At 32.5% G+C, this 18,799-nt stretch overlaps 1 protein-coding gene across 1 annotated transcript in view; it reads left to right on the top strand.

Annotated features, from left to right (window-relative positions):
- The window catches only part of ZDHHC21 (zDHHC palmitoyltransferase 21), a 70,147-nt gene that overhangs the window by 26,943 nt on the left and 24,405 nt on the right, over positions 1-18,799 (top strand). The window contains exon 7 of the mRNA XM_012769643.3: positions 18,445-18,561. Within this exon, the coding sequence (XP_012625097.1) occupies positions 18,445-18,561 (117 nt within the window). The remainder of the gene's footprint in view (positions 1-18,444; positions 18,562-18,799) is intronic.

Genomic DNA, 18,799 nt, shown 5'->3' with positions numbered 1-18,799 from the left:
TGGGATGAGAGAGAGTGAAAAAAGTCTTTAAGTTCTATCTATGTATTTAGATATTTTTAGTATACATGATCATTTTGATTAATTGAAAGAGGATATTTGCTGTTGCTTTGCTAAATATATTAGTGGGACCTTGTAGTGATTATGTTTACTGAGCAAGTAAAATTAGATACTAATAACTGAAAAAAGTTCCAAAGGGAGAATTTTATTAATAAATATAGGTATTTAACATTTTCATGCTGAAAATATAGTACATGCTAGTACTATAGTTTTAGAAATATTTTATCTTATTTATAGATTTCATTGGTATTATAGTTAGAACATGTAAAAGATTATACATATTTCCCAGAGTAACCTGTTTCAAATAATTGAGCCTAGTAAGAAAAGCATGAAAATAAAATTGCTTGGTAGGACTAAGGTCATATTTTTTAAAAAAGTGAGAGAGAAAGAAAATTTAGTGATCTTAATGAAAAACTAACAGAGGCTGTCTAAGGGAATGCATTGTAGTATAGTGCAAGGATTGGCAAACTATGGGCCTTGGGTTAAATTTAGCCCTCTACCTGTTTTTGTTAATAAAGTTTTACTGGAAAACAGCTGCTCTCATTTGTTTCTGTATTTTCTATGGCTGCTTTTGTGCTACAACAGCAGAGTTGAGTAGTTGTGACAGAGACTATATATGGTTTGCAAAGACTAAAATATTAACCGTCTTGCTCTTTACATTAAGTTGCCAACGTCTGGTAGTGGAAAGATCTTGGCTTTGTAAACAGACACACCTAGGAGCAAAGCCCAGCTTTTCTTATTACATGTATAACCTTTGGCACATTGTTTAATCTCTCTCAGTTGTAATTTCTTCTCCTAAAATGTGATTAGAATGAGATCAAATGAGATAATATACGTAAAAGTATCTGGTATATGGTAGACATTAAACTTGTCTTTGATTTTAGTGAAAGCTCTCAGAAGAAGGGAGCAATTTTCTTTGGCCTATTAATTTTTATGAAAAATTTACAGACCATTTTAGAGTAACTGTAATACTTAACTGAAGGATTAAGACATTTGAAATTACAAACTGATTTGCCTCTCCAAATGAATGGAGATATTAATGACAGAGAAAGAATCACTTTTTTTATGGAGAAGCTGATTATAGGTTATTTTGAATATATATACTCTCTAAATATACTATTGTGTGTGTGTATGTACATATATATAGTATACTGAATGTTGAAAGAAGATGAGCAGCATAGAAAAAGTTTATTAAGTGGTTAAAAATTAGACTAGGAAGAAAATATGCTAAAAGTGAGTACAAGTTGGATTTTGAAAAGTCAAACGAGTTTCTGTAGAGCAATCAGTTGTAGAAGTAATGCAGGTGATTTTCTTGTAATCTTCATAGTATGTTAGTCAATAATATTACCAAATGAAAAATAATTAGTTCACATTTATTATAATAAAGCTACTTTAGTAAATTATAACAGTTCTAGGAATCTGACAGTTATTTATGTCTAGTAGTGCTGAACAGTAATTGTTCTTTTAGCCTGTTAAACCTTATAGTATCTTTGTTGTATTAAGTGGGGTGCTTTTATAATTACCATCATATTAGGGGTGATGAATGGGGAATTCAAAGAGATTGTGTTGTGATATTTCCAAAATCATTTTGCATCCTATTGAGGAATCCAGTATATTTAATCTTGTTTAAAATATATTCTCTGAATGAATGAAGTGATTTATATACATTATCAAGTCAGGTATATGGAGAAGAGGGCTTTACCATAATGTTTCCCAATATAAGAAAAGACAATTTCGTTATGCAAATTTAAATACATAAAAACAAGTTTATTAGTGTTTTTCTTAAGTTTACTGGAATAAAGCTAAATCTAGAACTAGAACATAACTAAAATTGTAGAAAGTATTTTATAATTTATATAGCCCCAGGTATTACAGGGATCTGAAGCAAATGAATGTTCAGCTCTCAATATACATTAAAATGAATTCTAGTCATTTTATTGATTTAGATATTGAGAATTTGCAGCTGTATTACTGAGTGCATACAAACTTAGAATAGTTATATCTTTATGGTAGATTGATATTTGTAATATTATCAAATACACCTCTTTATTCATAATAGTGATTTTTGCCTTACAATAGTTTTTTTCCCCCCATTATTAGTTTAGCTGTATTAGCTGTCTTTTGGTTAGTGTTTTCATGGTATATCGTTTTCTATTGTTTTCCTTTCAACCTTTCTTGATTCTGATATCTGAACGTGTCTTGTAGACAGCAGATGTTGTATTGTTTTTTCCCCAACGAATCTAATAGTCTTTGTTTTTTAATTTGAAATATTTAGTCTTTTTTATTTAGTATAACTGGCCTTTTTTTTTTTTTTTTTGAGACAGAGTCTCACTTTGTTGCCCAGGCTAGAGTGAGTGCCGTGGCATCAGCCTATCTCACAGCAACCTCAGACTCCTGAGCTCAAGCAATCCTGCTGCCTCAGCCTTCCAAGTAACTGGGACTACAGGCATGCACCACCATGCTCGGCTAATTTTTTCTATATATATTAGTTGGCCAATTAATTTCTTTCTATTTATAGTAGAGACGGGGTCTTGCTCTTACTCAGGCTGGTTTCGAACTCCTGACCTTGAGCAATCTGCCCGCCTAGGCCTCCCAAACTGGTATTAATTCTCTTGTCTTTTTACTTATTTTCTATTTAACCATTCTGTTCTTTGCTCCCATTTTTCACTTTTTGTTGCCTGTTTTGGAATTTTCAATTTAAAAAGATTCCAGTTTTTCCCTTCTTATGGCTTTTTCTTTTACTCTTCTTTTATAGCTTTCCCAGAAATGAAAATATTCTCAATTGTTTTTCTAGTCTAATATAAGTTAGTACTTTGATCATTGTCCATGTAGTGAATTCAGTGGCCTTAAAATACGCCCCACCATCATCATGTTTGGTATTGTGGGGTATAAAATAGATGCAGAACTAAATCACATGACAAGAAGACATTATTGTTGCTTGTGCATTATTTGTTGTAATATTATATATGTTATTTGTTGTATATATGGTCAATATTCATTTTAAGTTATCCATATATAATTGCTTTTCCCAGTCCTTTATGTCTTCATAAATTTTTAAGCCTTCCCTGGGCTTACTTTTTTCTGCCTTTTAGTACAAGTCTGTTGAACAAATTCTCCAATTTTGATTCACCTGAAAATGTTTTTTATTAATATTTCCTGATTTTTGAAGGATTTCTTGCATAGCACAGAATTATAGGTTGGCAGTTACTCTTTCAGTTTAGAAAAGATGTTATTCCATTGTCTTATGGTTACCATCATTTCTGTTATAAAGTCAGTTGTAGGTCTTATTGTTACACCATTGAAATGTGTGGTTTTCTCTGGTTGCATTTACAGTTTTTTGTTTATTTGTTCATTTTTTTGGTCTTTGTATTTTAGCAGTTATTCTGTGATGTGATTTGGTGGCATTTTCTTTGATGGAGAATTTCTGTAACATCTTGAATCTGTGACCTAATGCCATTCTTAAATTATGGAAATTTCTTGGCCTGTGTCACTTCAAATATTACTTCTGCCCAACTTTTTATCTTGCAGTTCTGAGATTCTAATTATGTGTACATGAGATCTCATTGCACTGCATATGTTTTGCGTTCTTTTCTTCATTTTCTTTTTTTCCTTTTTTTCTTTTTTCCCCTCTATGCGTCAGTCTGGATATTTTCTATTGACATATCTTCTTGTTGACTAATCAGCTCCTGTGCTTGAATCTACTGTTAAACTCTTTTATTGAATTCTTAATTCAGTTATTTTATTTTTCACTTTTAGAATTTCCATTTGATTTTTTGTTTTCATAGTTCACTTCTCTGATGAAATTCTCCATTTTGTTATCTATTTTCATGAACATTTTAGTCTAAGTTACGTTAATGTCTACATCTGATAACTTCAATTTTGAGATCTCATTGTGGGTCTTTTTCTGTTCATTTTTTTCTCTCTCTCAGTTTCTAAATATTTTACTCTGTCTTCTGACATGCCTGATAAATTTTTATTGCATACTGGCCATTTTATATGACAAATTATAGAAAATCTGGTTGATATGTTTGTTTTCTCTCCATGTGTGATTTACTCTTATTTTTTTTGAGGGGGGCAATACATGAGAAGGCTCATCTTGATTCAACCAAGGGTTTGTATAACAAGTATTTCTAATGCTAAATGACAGAAGATTGGTCTTAATATAGGAGTTCTTTTGGACAATTTATCACATTTATAGATATTTTGTAAGGATTTATGGTTCCCAGATTTGTCTTGGTGAAGGACAAGTTTCAGTTTGCCTTTTCTCCTACAGTGTGGTCCTTCAAGGGTCTCAACTGAAAAACTGAGGTGTTAAATGTGGATTGTACCCTCCAGTTACTGTTTCCCTGCCCCTGTGAGATTGCAGGATGCTGTGAGCATCCAGTTCTACTTGGCCTTTCATCCAGTACTGCTTATGAATTGGCAAGTACCTTAAGGTAAAAAGCAATGCAGAATGTAGGGCTCACCTTAATGCGTTTCTGCTCTCTGAGATCTTGGCTTTTTAAGTTCTGGATAGTTTGGCTCCTTTCCAGTATTTTCAAATAGCTGTTTACTTATTAATTAATTGGATTTTATCTGGCTTTTGATAGTGTTCTTGGTGAGAGGGTTGATCTCATACAAACTATTCCCTCATAAGTGTCAATGGCAATAGCATTTTGTTTAAAAATTTCTTCCCAGGTGGTTCTAGTCATTGCTGCCTAATTGCATAATTCCGGAAGGCAAGACTCACATCATAGTCTATGCAGATGGCATTCTGTGGAGTTGTGCAGTACAAAGCTTCTGTGGCCATCAGGTTTGAGAACTGCTGTGATATAGGGAATGAGGCTTATGGTGGACTTTATAGGTTAGGTAGAGATTAACCAAATGAAGACATGAAGGAAGTCATTGCTGGGTAAGAAAACAATGAAAGACTTGAGGCACTAATTGAAATAATTGGTTTTAAGGTCAAATCTATTATAAAATTCCAACTGTAGAGCAGATATTTCTAAGAATAAGTAGTAAAACATTGTTCTTACTATAGCAGTTCTTTTGAAGGTGGCATTTGTTGTGTTTTTCTATATAAAGATAGAAAAATTTAGCAATAATTTCAGTACAAAAGTCACCATTATTAGCATGGACATTTAAAAAATGTTTTACATGTTTTACAGTGGAATATTCTTCAAACAATCCTGCCTCAATCAATGTTTTTTTTAAATAAGTCCTTCCGTGAGTTTCTTTCATTTTTCTCTAAAACATAAAAAAGTATATCCAACTCTAGATTATGTGTATGAAGTTGGCTAGATGGTATCAGAAACCTCGTTCATTAACTTTATTATCCTTTCTATTATTTAGGATATGGGATAAGATCCCCAAAAGTCCCTAAGTATCTTTGGGGATAATATTAATGTTTACTGTGCATCGTTCTTGTGGAAATAATGACGCAGTTAAAGAATGACATGGTCTTTTGACCTTGTGTTCTGTCAGCCACACTGAAGTAAAAGCTTTTTAGTCTGCATTTTCTTTATACCCTTTCAGGTAGATAGATGGCAGCATAGTATCTTTTCTAGCCCATCTTTAAATTCCAGAGCTGAGTGCTCATTCTCTGGGTCTGAAAAGAAAGTGTTAACCTTCTTGTTTTTCTTTTTTTGACTTTTAAAATGAAAGTGTTTATTCATTAAACAAAAGAAAAAAACAGGCTGCCCTTTGACCATTGCTGTAATGGCACTTAACTTAAATTCAGTAGAAAACCAGTATGTTATGGTTATGCTTATGGGAAAGAGAGAGTTGAGAGAAAGCAGGTTGTTCCCAAATTCTGGGAAATGAACAGATTGGGAGCCTGATTTTCTTCCATTTCACTTTTCTCCTTCCCTTCTGCTTTCAGGAGAATTTTTTTCTGGGTTGGATTATTTTAATTTCTTTGCAATTGCCCCATTGTTTTAATGCCTTTTGATTTCTTCTTAATCTTTACTTTTAAAATATCCATTTATCATGGATGTTCAAAGATTTATATTTTTACTATGTGAAGTTTTGAGGAAATATTTGACTATATCCTTTTTTGAGGGAAGGAAGAACTATGAAGAGTAAGAGATAAGGAATTTATAGTTTATCATGAATCAGTGCCCAAATTTAGGATTTATTTTTTAAGCTGTAGATATTGATTTATATTCTAAGTCTTATACTAAAAAAGGTCTACCAACCTAAAAGGGATTAGTATTTACTATCTTATTTGAAAATAGTAACTTAAAAATCCCCAAATTCTCAATTAGTGTAAAAGAAAATGTATATCTAGAAAAATTACAGAAACTTGAGTGATAGGTTTCTTTCTAATTAAATGGGGATAAATTAAATGTTTTTTATTATAATCATGAAATAATGATTATAAACTTTGAGATATTTGGAGAAATTTTCCAAATGTTAGACATTAAATTAGCATGACCATCATTTGCATTTATCATGATGGTATATTACACTAAAATTTAAAATTTACTTAAAATTTCCTCTGGAAATTGATATCTTACTTTAAGTAGTTATTGGGATGAAAATCATTATAGTGATTTAAAAACTTGTAGATTGGAGAATGATTTGACATTTTAAATGAATGAAAATAGATGGCTATTAAAGAAAATGAGCTTTCATCTTTGACCAAGGTCCATATTTGACTATTTCACATAGTTATTTTATATGTTTATAAGCAAATGCCTTATCATGTTGGTATATTATTAAATTATAATAATATATTTCATTTTATTGCATACTGGTTGTTTCCCAGAACCAGTGCTAGAAAATTATAGCTTTTTAATTAAATACAAAGGATGGTATCACTATATTTAAAGAGTATGCCTTCTTAAATTTATTATATGTTGATCCATGAATATTTTATACTCATATATTTTCATGATTTTTATATTATTCTGGATTTGTATATTATTTGAATTAGTGGAAAATGTGTATTCATTGGAAATATTCCTGAGAGGATAAATAGTATAATTTCTATTGCATAGATATGGTGACTGAGATTCAGAGAGGTTCAATAACTTGTCCACTCACAGAATAACCACTTGGCAGAGGTGTGATTTGGGACCATTTCTGTCTGTTGCTAAGTCATGTTATTGCTATTACTATATTGTATTCAAGACTACTTTTTGCATTTTTCGCTCAAACTTTTTTTAGCAATATTATTCTAGCATTGTTTTGTTTTTATTTTAAATACAGATTTAAAAAAATACTAAAGCATCATAAAATCTGATTTTCAGATAAAGCTCAGTGAGCCTCCTGATTGGTAGATTCATACTTTGCTATTTTCAGTTTTCATTAACACAACCCATTTTTAGTAGTTAGTCTAATATAAAGAATGTCAAATATATCTAACATATGTACTATAGTAGGTTAAAAATACTTTAAAAATATATGTGCCTGCTGGAAATCAGATACTGTAGGCAATGCTTACTGTTTCTCTACATGAGAAAATACAGGGTTTTTAAAAAAAATAAATAATTGTGGCTATCAGTGTCAGAGATCATGCAGCTAATTATTGTGGCATACCACTTTAGTTCTAAAGTTACACCTTTTAATTGGTTTCTAGACGAGGTAGATTTAGATAATTTCTAATTATTTTATACTTATTTTTATGTGAAGGGCAAAAACTAACATACTAACTGCATTTAAGGCTATGAGAGAAGAGTATAACATACGGGGAAGAGAGGGGAGAGAATTTCAATAAAGGATATGCTGCCAATATTCAGAAGAGGAAAATAAATAATGTTTAGCAGCCCAGCCAACTCTTCTCTAGGAAGATACATTATTATTATTCCAATTGGCTGATATCTAATAGTGTTGCTAGGGATTTGATGTCAGAACTGTGCCACAGAATTATTCGCTTAGCCTTTTGGCTAACAAAGAATAGAAATAGCTAGAAGCTTTGGTTATAGATAGCTTTGAATATTGGTAAATCTCTTCATAATTTATTTTAATCTCTTCATATAATCAGTTTTAAACTAGCCTGGATACTTCTGCTATTTAAAAATATTTGAGGCTTTACTTAATAACCATTGTTTTATTTATATTTAGAAGGTCATTTATTTATTGTGTTCACTGAAGAATGGATAAAATTGCTGAAATACATAGCTATTTGGATTTGGGGAAGGAGTAGTCAAGAATAGCCAAGAGTATTATGGAATTTAGATTGATATGAGATGAACATTATTTTTAATTCTAGTATGAACTATGAATTCTAGTATGTGAACATGTATCCTGGAATGGTAGTAGAGATATCATTCTTTAGTAACATTTTTCTTTTTGCTTGAAAGGAATAATGTCAGATAGATAGTTTATATTTGTAAAGAAATAAGAATAGCCTATTATTCTACCAATTGTCTATTTGTCAATATATCACTATGCTTTTAGTGACAGATGGAACATAGAAAACTTATAATAAATCTTGACCTTGCCCTGAAATACCAGGTTTTCTGAATATGTGTTCTTAAATGTGTTTATATAGTCAAATAGTTTTAAATATTATAGGATTTAGCATGGAAGATTTAGCAGTTTTTATTTCTTTATAAGGTTGTTTCAGTCACTGTAAATTTAAATGGTTAAAGCCTGGTAGCAATTTTATTGTCTCACTCTTACTTTTAGCAAACATTGTTGCCACTACATTAAAGGGTAAATGTAGCAAGAAAATATGTTTCTTGTTTTCTTATTGAATTGATTTAACTTTTCTAGCATTTTTAGTGCTAAAATATGGTAAGGCAGACAAAATAATTTTTATGAAATATTTTACTCTCAGCTATGAACCTGGCAGTTAGGTGCTAGTGAAATTTGCTGTATAAGACAAATTGCATACATATTTATACTAAAATTGAATGCATAATTCTGAATACTCAATGATAGCCATTACAGAGATATAAATAGTGATTTTTTCCCCTTTAGATATTAATTTCTATTAGAATGTAATAAGACTGAAATAGTGCATTTTAGCTGAGGGTTGTAGGGGGGTAATATACTAATAAATCTATAATTTCTTAGTCTGTATTTTAGAATATAGTAAACTTGAGCTAAGGCCCATTCTAAAAAGTGCTGATAATCATACAGATATAATAGGATTTCATTTTAGGATTAAATTTAAATTATTTATTTTAATGCAAGAGTAATTGCCATATGAGCCTACCCTCAGTACGTAAAGTTGGTTCTGTAGTCATTTTGAAAATTCAAATTGGTATACTTTAGACATTTCAGATGTGATCTAAGCTATTTCCATTCTTGAGCAACAAAGAAAAGCCAAATCCTTTACCACCTCTGGGGACATTTGGTAATAATGTCTGGAGACATTTTTGTTTGTCACGACTGGGGGAGTACTACTGGCATCTAGTGGGCAGAGGCCAGGGATGCTGCTAAATACCCTACAAGGCATAAGACAGTCCCCTACAACAAAGTATTATCTAGCCTAAAGTCTCAGTGCTGAAGTTGAGAAACTCTTCAAGTAAGAAGATCACAAATATATCACATATTGTTATTTTTCAGACTAGTCTTATAAAAATACAAAAAACTACTTATAAATAATATGCTTTATAATGATTGATAAAAAAACTATTATTTTATATGTAATATTTTATTTGTAAAACAGTTGTTAATTTTAAAAAATTGTGAAGACCATTTATTCAGTCATTCAGTAAATATTATTCAGTGCCTAATTGTGCACTGGCTCCTCAGCTAGGCTCTGAGGATGCAGCAGTGAACAAAACAAAGTTCCTGCATTCAAGGAGCTTACATTCTAATTGGAGGAGACAAGCAATAAATAAATAGATGGTAAACAAGATAAGTATTATGAAGAATAATATATAGCAGGATACAGGGATGGAGAGTGATAATTGAAAATATAGTCAGGGAAGATCTTTCTCCTAGTGACACTTGAGCAGAGACCTGGAAGTCAAGCAAGTGACTGTTATGGAAAGGAAGAGCATTCTAGGAGAGGAAAGAACCAGTGCCAAGACACTGAGGTGGGAGCATGCTTGAAATTTTCAAGGAATAGTAAGGGAAGACCACTTGTCTTGAATGGAGTGAGTTGGGCAGTTACAGGAGATGTTTGAGAGCATTAAGGGATGTGATTGGAGATGAAGACTTTGTTTTGTCAAGATGTTTAGTGGTTGGGACTTTGGAATCTGTTGGAGGGTTTTTAGGCATTATACAATCTCATTTATATTTTAGAAAGAAAACTGTAATTTCTTTGAAGAATAAACTGAGGACGGAGATGGCAGCAGGAAGATCAGTTACTAGGCTATTAAAATATAGTCCAAGCATGAGATGATTATGGTAGTAGTGGAAATGTTGAGAAGTGGTTCATCATAGTTTGAGAGCTAACTGGATTTGGTGATGATTCGGATGTGGGAGATGAAATAGAAATTGAAAAGTCAAGGATAATTCCCAGGTTTCATGGCCTGAACAACTAGAATAATGGAAATACTACTTACTGAGACAGGGTAGTCTGAGAGAAGAGCAGGTTTTAGGAAGAAGTTAAACATTTTGGTTTTACACAGCAATTTGACATCACATCAGGAAGAGATGTTACTTAACTAAGCAGTTAGATGTAGGAATCTGGATTTCAGTGGAATTATATGAGCTAGATATATAAATTTGGGAGTTTTCAACAAAAGAATAGTATTTAAAGACATGGAAACTGATTGCAGATTTCCTAGAGAGTAAGTGTGAATAGAGAAGAAAAGAGGTATGAAGACCAAAATATATGCACTGTTAAATTTTAGAAGTCAGAAAGATGAGGAGGAACAAGAAAGGTGATGAAGGAGCAGCCAGTGAAGTAAAAGGAAAGCAGTGGTGAGAGAGAAGGTCAAGAAAGTTGATGGTTTGAAGGAGAAGTTATAACAATGGACCATGGAATATAACCAAGTAGGGAGTTGAATGTGTAAGGGAAGTCAATGACATGGTAGTTGAGTCAACAAATTGGAGGTCCCATTTAGGGTGAGAATTTGTTAGCAGTGATGGTCTACAAGGGAGTTAGCTCAGAAGGTAGGAGGTGGTATTCAGAAGGTGACATGCTTGAACTTGCAGTTATGTTGTGGGTACAGTTATTAGAAATGATAAGGTATAGGATATAATCTTAGAACTTAAATTGAGATTAGGATAGGAGGTAAGATTATAAGAAGAAATGAGCTCAAGGAATTCACAGACTAGGTATTGGAAAAGTTGTTTGATACATCATAAGTAACCAAATCTGACTCTTGGCTTATTTTCATTTAGCTTATATCAAGAGGTGGTGCCCCCATTACTGCCTAGTTTTTTTTTTGTTGTTTTTTTTTTGAGACAGAGTCTCGCTTGTTGCCCAGGCTAGAGTGAGTGCCGTGGCGTCAGCCTAGCTCACAGCAACCTCAAACTCCTGGGCTCAATCAATCCTGCTGCCTCAGCCTCCCGAGTAGCTGGGACTACAGGCATGCGCCACCATGCCCGGCTAATTTTATATATATATTAGTTGGCCAATTAATTTCTTTCTATTTATAGTAGAGACGGGGTCTCGCTCTTGGTCAGGCTGGTTTCGAACTCCTGACCTCGAGCAATCCGCCCGCCTCAGCCTCCCAGAGTGCTAGGATTACAGGCGTGAGCCACCGCGCCCGGCTTACTGCCTAGTTTTGTATCTTTTTTTTTTTTTTCTTTCAAAATTTAAATGGTATAAAAGATTACCAGATAGGAATATAGGAATATAATCTCAGGTAAGTGGCCATCTCCTCTGCTGGTTTGTGTGTGAGGACATAACTATGTTTTTGTACATTTTGCTTATGTGTTTCTTTTTCTGTGTTTATTTCTGACAGTCTTTATAGATATTAATATTCTCTGTATCTTCACAAGTTGGGGGGGGGGAAGAGACTCTGTTCTTTTGTCTAACTTTCTTCTTCATTTTCATTCATTCATTCAATAAATACTGAGCACCTGTGGTGAGCAAGAACCCATACTAGGCTCCAGGGATGACTCACTGAATAAGACAGGCAAAAGTCCCCATCTTCAAGAAACTTACAGAGACAAACAATAACTAAAGAAATAAATATATACCAGATGGAGATAAGTACTATGGAAAAATAAAATAGGACAAGGAGATAGGGAATACTGGGATTTTCTGTACTTAGGTCAAGAAAAAAAATCTCTAAAAAGGTGACATTTAAGCAGAAATTTGAAGAAAGTGAGGGAGGAAGCATATGGATAGGAGGGGAAAGAGTTCTCAGAGATGAACAAATGCAGCAGCCCTGATGTGGTGAGTTTGCTAGATATACTTGAGAAATAGCAATGAAGCCAATGTGGTTGGATCAAAGTAAGTCAGGAAGAAAGGAATAAATGTGGTCAGAGAGATGATCTGATTCTTATTTTTGCTTTTCCCCTCTCTTTTCTGTATCATATTTGATATATTTTTCTCTATCCTTTCATAGGCCATCTATTATATGACAATTTTATTTTGTGTTTTATGTGTATTTTAGAAGAGTTCAGTTTTATTCTAAAATTATAAGGGTTTTTTATATTCTATACTTCCCTAATACAACTTTTTATACACTTTATATTATAAAATGTAACACATACAAATGAGTGTATAAAAATAAAAACAATTCAGTGAATTATCCAACTGCCTCTTTTGAGCAACATTTGTGAGATTTATTTATCCTTTTAGACATATTAGATATAGTTAATTTTCATTATTGTGAATATTACTATACATATTCATAGTATTCATTTAATATAAAACAGTTTATCCATTCTGTTGATGGACATTTACATTGTTTCTAGTTTTTAGTGGTTACAAATAATGTTACCATAAGCAACTTTGTTCGTGTCTCTTGCTGTACGTGTGTATGTGCTTCATTTGGATGTATAGCTAGAAGTGCTGGTGATCAAAGGTTGTATGTATGTTGCTTTAGATACTGTTAAACTTTTCCAAAATGGTTGCACCAATTTAAAGTCCTCTACCAGTACAGTATATACTTAGGTTGCTTCACAGCCACACTAATACTTGTTTAAGTATTTTAATGTTAGCCATTTTGGTGCATGTGAACAGTACTTCACTGTGTTTTAATTTGCATTTTTCTGATGACTAATGGTGTTGAACTGCTTTTTATATATTTACTGGCCACATGAATAAACTGGTGGTGTCCCCGTTGAAGCATTTTGCCCATATGACTTTTTCTTGGTGCCTGTAGGATATTTCAGATTAGAGCCCTTTTTTGATTATATGTGTTGTAAATGTCTTTCACTCTGTGGTTTACCTTTTGACTCTCTTAATGGTATTTTATGATAAACAGAAGTTTTTAATTTTAATGCACTCCACTTATCAATTTTTTCTTTTTGAGTAGTGTTTTTGAATTCAATTATGATTGCCATTTTAGGCATTTTTCTCCTTTCACTGTGCCCCCCACTCCAAGGTTAAATACTAAGGAATAAGATTTTGTCAGATAAGATTGATTTGTATAGGGCCACAAACAATTGTAATAGCTATAATTTTTTTTTTCCTTCTAAGAATCAATTTTCTCCCTCAGGGGCAAAACTGGCCCTGTTGAGAATGTATGCAGTAGAACAGACCCTCCTACCTTGTTCTTTTCATATAAGAGTGTTATGCTATTTTTTTGTTTTTTCCTATGACATATGGAAACAGCTTATCACTTTCTACAAAACAAAACAAAATAAAAAACTCCCACCAGTAGAGTATGTACTCTATTGGTAGAAGGTCTTTTATTAGGATTGTATCAATTCCATAGGTCAGTTTGGATAGTTGGCATCTTTGTTTTATTGAGTTTCCTGATCTTCAAACATAGTATAGCTTCAAGAGGAAAATTGCTTTAAGAAGAAATTAGTAACATGAGTAGTCCTATAATCATTAGTGAGTAGTTACAACTTTCCTGCAAAGAATATTCACAGATTTATTAGTGTGTTCTAGCTCTGTCAGACACAAAATGAAACAATAATTTCAGCTTTACACAAAACCTTTCAAAGAATAGAAAAAAGAGGGAACTCTCCTATATACATTTTATGTGTATAGCATATCTTAGATACATAAACTATCAAGGATAATGAAAAAAGAAATTATGGACTAGTTTGATCATGAACATAGATGAAATACTCCTCAACAAAATATCAGCAAACTGAATCTGGTTAAATATAACCAGCCTGACCAAGTTGAGTTTATTCTAGGAATGAAGATTGTTTTTGCATTAAAAAATTAGTCAATATGTTTGATCACATTAACAGATTAGAAAAAAAAATCAAATGAGCATCTCAATTTATGAAGACAAAGATAAAATTCAGCATTCATTCATGTTATAAACTCTTAACAAACTAGAACTAGAGGAGAACTTTCTTAATCAGACAAACGTGCCTCCCCAAATAAAAAAAACCAGAAAACCAACTAGCTATATAGCATGCTAAGATGAAATGTTGACTTCTTTCTCTCTAAGTTGGGGGACAGTGCACACATCAATGCCCATTGTCACCATTGTTATTAAACATAGTGCTAGAAGTTTTAGCCAATGCAGTAAGCTAAGAGAAAGAAAAGGTACAACTGCTGAAAGAAAGAAAACTATCATTACTCATAGGTGATATAATTGTGTAAATAATTTATTCATAGATGCTTTTGGATTTTTAAGAAAGTTTAAAAGCATGACTATAAAACAATATTTTAAAATCAATTCTATTTTTATATAATAAACCTTTAGACAATGAAATTAATAGCACATGCCATTTATAATAGAATCAAAACCCAATAAATGTCTGAATGAAATCTGACCAAAAAAAGTATGATTTCTATGGGAAAACTTACAAAACTTAATGAAGAGAATATGTTACGTGGAAATGTATACCTCAGTGTGTGTTGTAACTTGAAAATATAACTTTAAAATTTTTATGGAAATACAAATTATCTAGAATAAAAAAGACATTCTTGCAAAAGAACAAGATGGGATAACTTAGCCTACCAGGTATTGATACTTATTACAAAACCACAGTAACTAAGATGTGTGTCGCTGGTGCAGAGATAAACAGATATCCCAAGGGAACAGAATAGAGAGCCAAATCTGATTCATGCCTGTATGGATACTTGAGCTCTACCCACTGAGGAAAGGACAGCTTTTCAAATAAATCATTCTGGGATGGTTGAATATCCATATTGTAAAAATAAATTCTGATCCCTGTCTTTCACTGTGTACAAAAAAATAAACATCAAATCTAGGTGGATTAGTGACCTAAATGTGAAAGGCAAAACATATAAAACTTTTAGAGGCTTTAGAAGATAATACAGGAGAATGTCATTATTACTTTAGGGTTAGGAAAGATTTCCCAAACAGGATATGAAAAGCACTAAAGGAAATGATTGATAAACTGGGCTACATTAAAATTAAGAACTTAAGTTTATCAAAAGATGGCATAAGTAGAGTGAACAGGTAGTCTCAGAGGGGGAGAATATATTTGCAATATGCAGCCAAAACATAGTAGTATCCAAAATGTATGAAGAATGAATTAATAACTTTTACCTTAAGGATAGAAGCGAGGGAGAGATTGTGATGGTGAAGGAATACACAGGAGGCTGTGCTTGGTTTCAAATGTTCTAATTCTTGAGAAGGTAGTGTTACTTTTCTTTAAACTGAACATTTGTTATGCACTTATCTGAATATAAGTATATTTCTTAACAAAAAGTGGGAAGAAATGAAAACAATAAAGAAATATGGTTGTTGATTATATTAGTTTGCTAGGGCTGCCATAACAAAATACTGGTGGCTTAAACAACAGAAATTCATTTTCTTATAGTTCTAAGGCTAGAAGTCCAAGAGCAGGATGTCAACAGTCTTGGTTTCTCCTGAGGCCTCTCTCTTTGGCTTGCAGACAGCCACCTTCTCACTGTCTGCTCATGGTCTTTCCTCTGTGGGAGCATCCCTGGTGTCTCTTTGTGTGTCTGAATTTCCTCCCTTTATAAGGACACCAAACAGATCAGATTATTGCCCACTTTAAGACCCTCATTTAAACTTAATCACTACTTTAAAGGTCCTCTGTCCAAATACAATCACATTCCGAGGTATGGGAGTTAGGACTTCAATATGTGAACTTTGGCAGGATGGGGGGACACAATTCAGCCCATATACTGATTATGTAGTAAAGATCTGGAATAGCAAATGGGTTCTTGTGATTTGGATAAAATTTCCTAAGCCAATTTTTGGATTCAAAAAGTGCTAAATCTAAAAAAAAAATCTAAGACAGAAGTAAAGATGTACTCTAGAGAACAGTGTTAAGTGACTCAAAATATGGATTTAGTGCTGATGATGTTAATTATGCATGTGTGAACTTGGAATACAGTTGTTTTTTGAAAATGTAAAAGTGATAAAAAGCAATTTCTAGATTAAAGTTTTTTACTACTGTATTTTACATAAATACTTTAACTATAAATGTATAACCCAATGAATAAATGTAATATTATAAGTAGATCTTTTAGTCTCATTTCCATCCCTGACATTTATAAATTGTAGTTGGCCAAAAAGTTTTAACAAATCGTTTCACTGGGAGAAGAGAGGATGGATTTTAGTTGGTCATAGATGGTAATTTTAGTACAGTAAGCTCTGCTATAATGCAATATGTGCATTCCTAAAAATCACTTCATGGTGTAAAACCATGGAATAAAAGTACAGAGCTTATGGGCAAATGGGGGCACAGCATTCAAAAACTTTATTAGTGACACTTAAAAGGGTAGGAACCTATTAAAAACAGTAGCACATTTTTATACACGTTAAATGGTTAAGAAACACATAAACACTACAATAGACATGGCACGTCACCTTGAAAGAGACCTGAAAGTTTTCTTGTGGAAGAGAGTATCAGAAGAGTTGCAGAATGTGAGTTACTTTGAAGTGATGGAAGGAGGGTCTCTGAAATTGGAGGGAACATTGTAATACCAGATGTAGATGGGTGTGGCTCATAACACATATTATAAACTGAGGTGACCAGTAGATGTTTGAGGGGTGTGTGTTTTGTGTATTCCTACATGTCTTAGTTCAGCTGGGTGCAATTTTCTGTGTTCATCAAGGATTTTTCACAGACAGAATCATGCATAAGAAACACAAAAGTAGTGCTATGCTGAAATTGTTGCTTAATAATATATCAATTATGTTGGAACAAATTTGTGTTTTCAAACAGCATTATAGCAGAACTTAATTTTTTATATCATTCACAGACCTACTTTTTGATTTTTATATGTTTTGTAAGGATGCTGAATTAATTATCATAGGGCCTCCCTGTTTTTGGTATTCCTATCAGGATACTTTTAATCCTTAATGTGAATCAGCATAAAAGAAAGCATGTGGGTGGTTGTGTTTTGGAGGTCCTTTCCATTTGCTTGTTGCTTTTATCCACTGTGGCTGGTTTATTCCAAAGCTTAGCAACAATAGATTTCCAGTAGAAGTCATAGTTCTTTGACTCTCTCCCTCCTCTGATCTATTTGGTAACAGTATGGGTGAATGAAATGCTTCTTGTCTTCTTGTCCTTCTACCGCGGTATCTTAGTTCACTTTCAGGACCCTCATTTTCAATCTCTGAGCCAGAAAGTCAGTTTTCACTCATAGCATTTCTATTTCTTCCTCCTGTCTCTGTGTTTCTTTATGCTTATTATAGTACTCTGTGCATACCTCCCTGTTATAGCATATTAGCACATTGTTTTGGAGTTTTGCAAAGTTGGGCTCTCTCTATAATTTGCACACTTCTTGGGGGCATGGACCATATCTTTATCATTTTTACCTTTCTATTATGTAGTACAGTGCTTGGCAGTGGTGGTTGGGTGATTGGATGGATGAATGAATGAAAAGAGCTGTCCTTAGGATCCTATTATATATGTTTTCACCTCATTTTGACTAAGTTACATGATTTCTAGGTATTTTGATCTCTTGAACTTTAATAATATAAGTCATGCTTGTGCATTCAAACATTTTAGTAGTACAATAATAAAATTTCTTTGATAGATCAAAGATTGTACACTGTAAGTGTTTTGTTTTGTCTTGGGTTTTTTGTTTAGTTTTCTTATTTTGTTTTATTTTGTTTTGCCCAACAAAGGTTCAAAAACAAACAAGGTTAACTTGCAACCTTGGCATTGAGATTTTTTTGATACAGAGAGTAGTAAAATCATATATTTTAGCTTGCTATTATAAATTAAAAACAGTAATTTTTAAAATTTTCAAATATTTATATATTGATTAAATAAAAATAAGCTTAAAACAGGGGAGAGTAATTCTTTTAAGATAATGAGGAAGATGTGTGATAGCTCAATTCTTTATTATTTTTTTCTGTCTTCTTTTACCTTGAGCCAGAAGTAACATCAATTCTTGATTATTATTGCAACTATAAGCAACTCTTGAAATAGTTTCTAAGACTTTCTTTTTCTTTTTCTTTATAGGACCTCTTTCTTGTTAGACATGAATTGGCCATAATGAGACTAGCTGCCTTTATGGGCATTACTATGTTAGTTGGAATAACTGGACTCTTTTATACTCAACTGATTGGCATCATCACAGTAAGTATATTTTTAATGTAAAGTAACATTTATGAATATATTACCTAATTATGAACTTCATTCTAAAAAGTTACAGAAAGCTTAGAACTTGAAGGAGAAAATTACTCATTTTTAATATTTTTTTTACTTTCATGTGCCTTTGAAATTTTAAAGTAGTTATAATCAGGTACAGAGTATTCATATAATCTTGTGTCCTGCTTTTAAACGTTAACAGTATTTTTTTAGTGCTAAAGACATG

This window comes from Microcebus murinus, chromosome 12, assembly GCF_040939455.1.
Source record: "Microcebus murinus isolate Inina chromosome 12, M.murinus_Inina_mat1.0, whole genome shotgun sequence".
NCBI classification, from domain to species: Eukaryota; Metazoa; Chordata; class Mammalia; order Primates; family Cheirogaleidae; genus Microcebus; species Microcebus murinus.
Note: the sequence above shows the minus strand (reverse complement) of the source record. Positions and strands in the feature narration are given on the sequence as shown.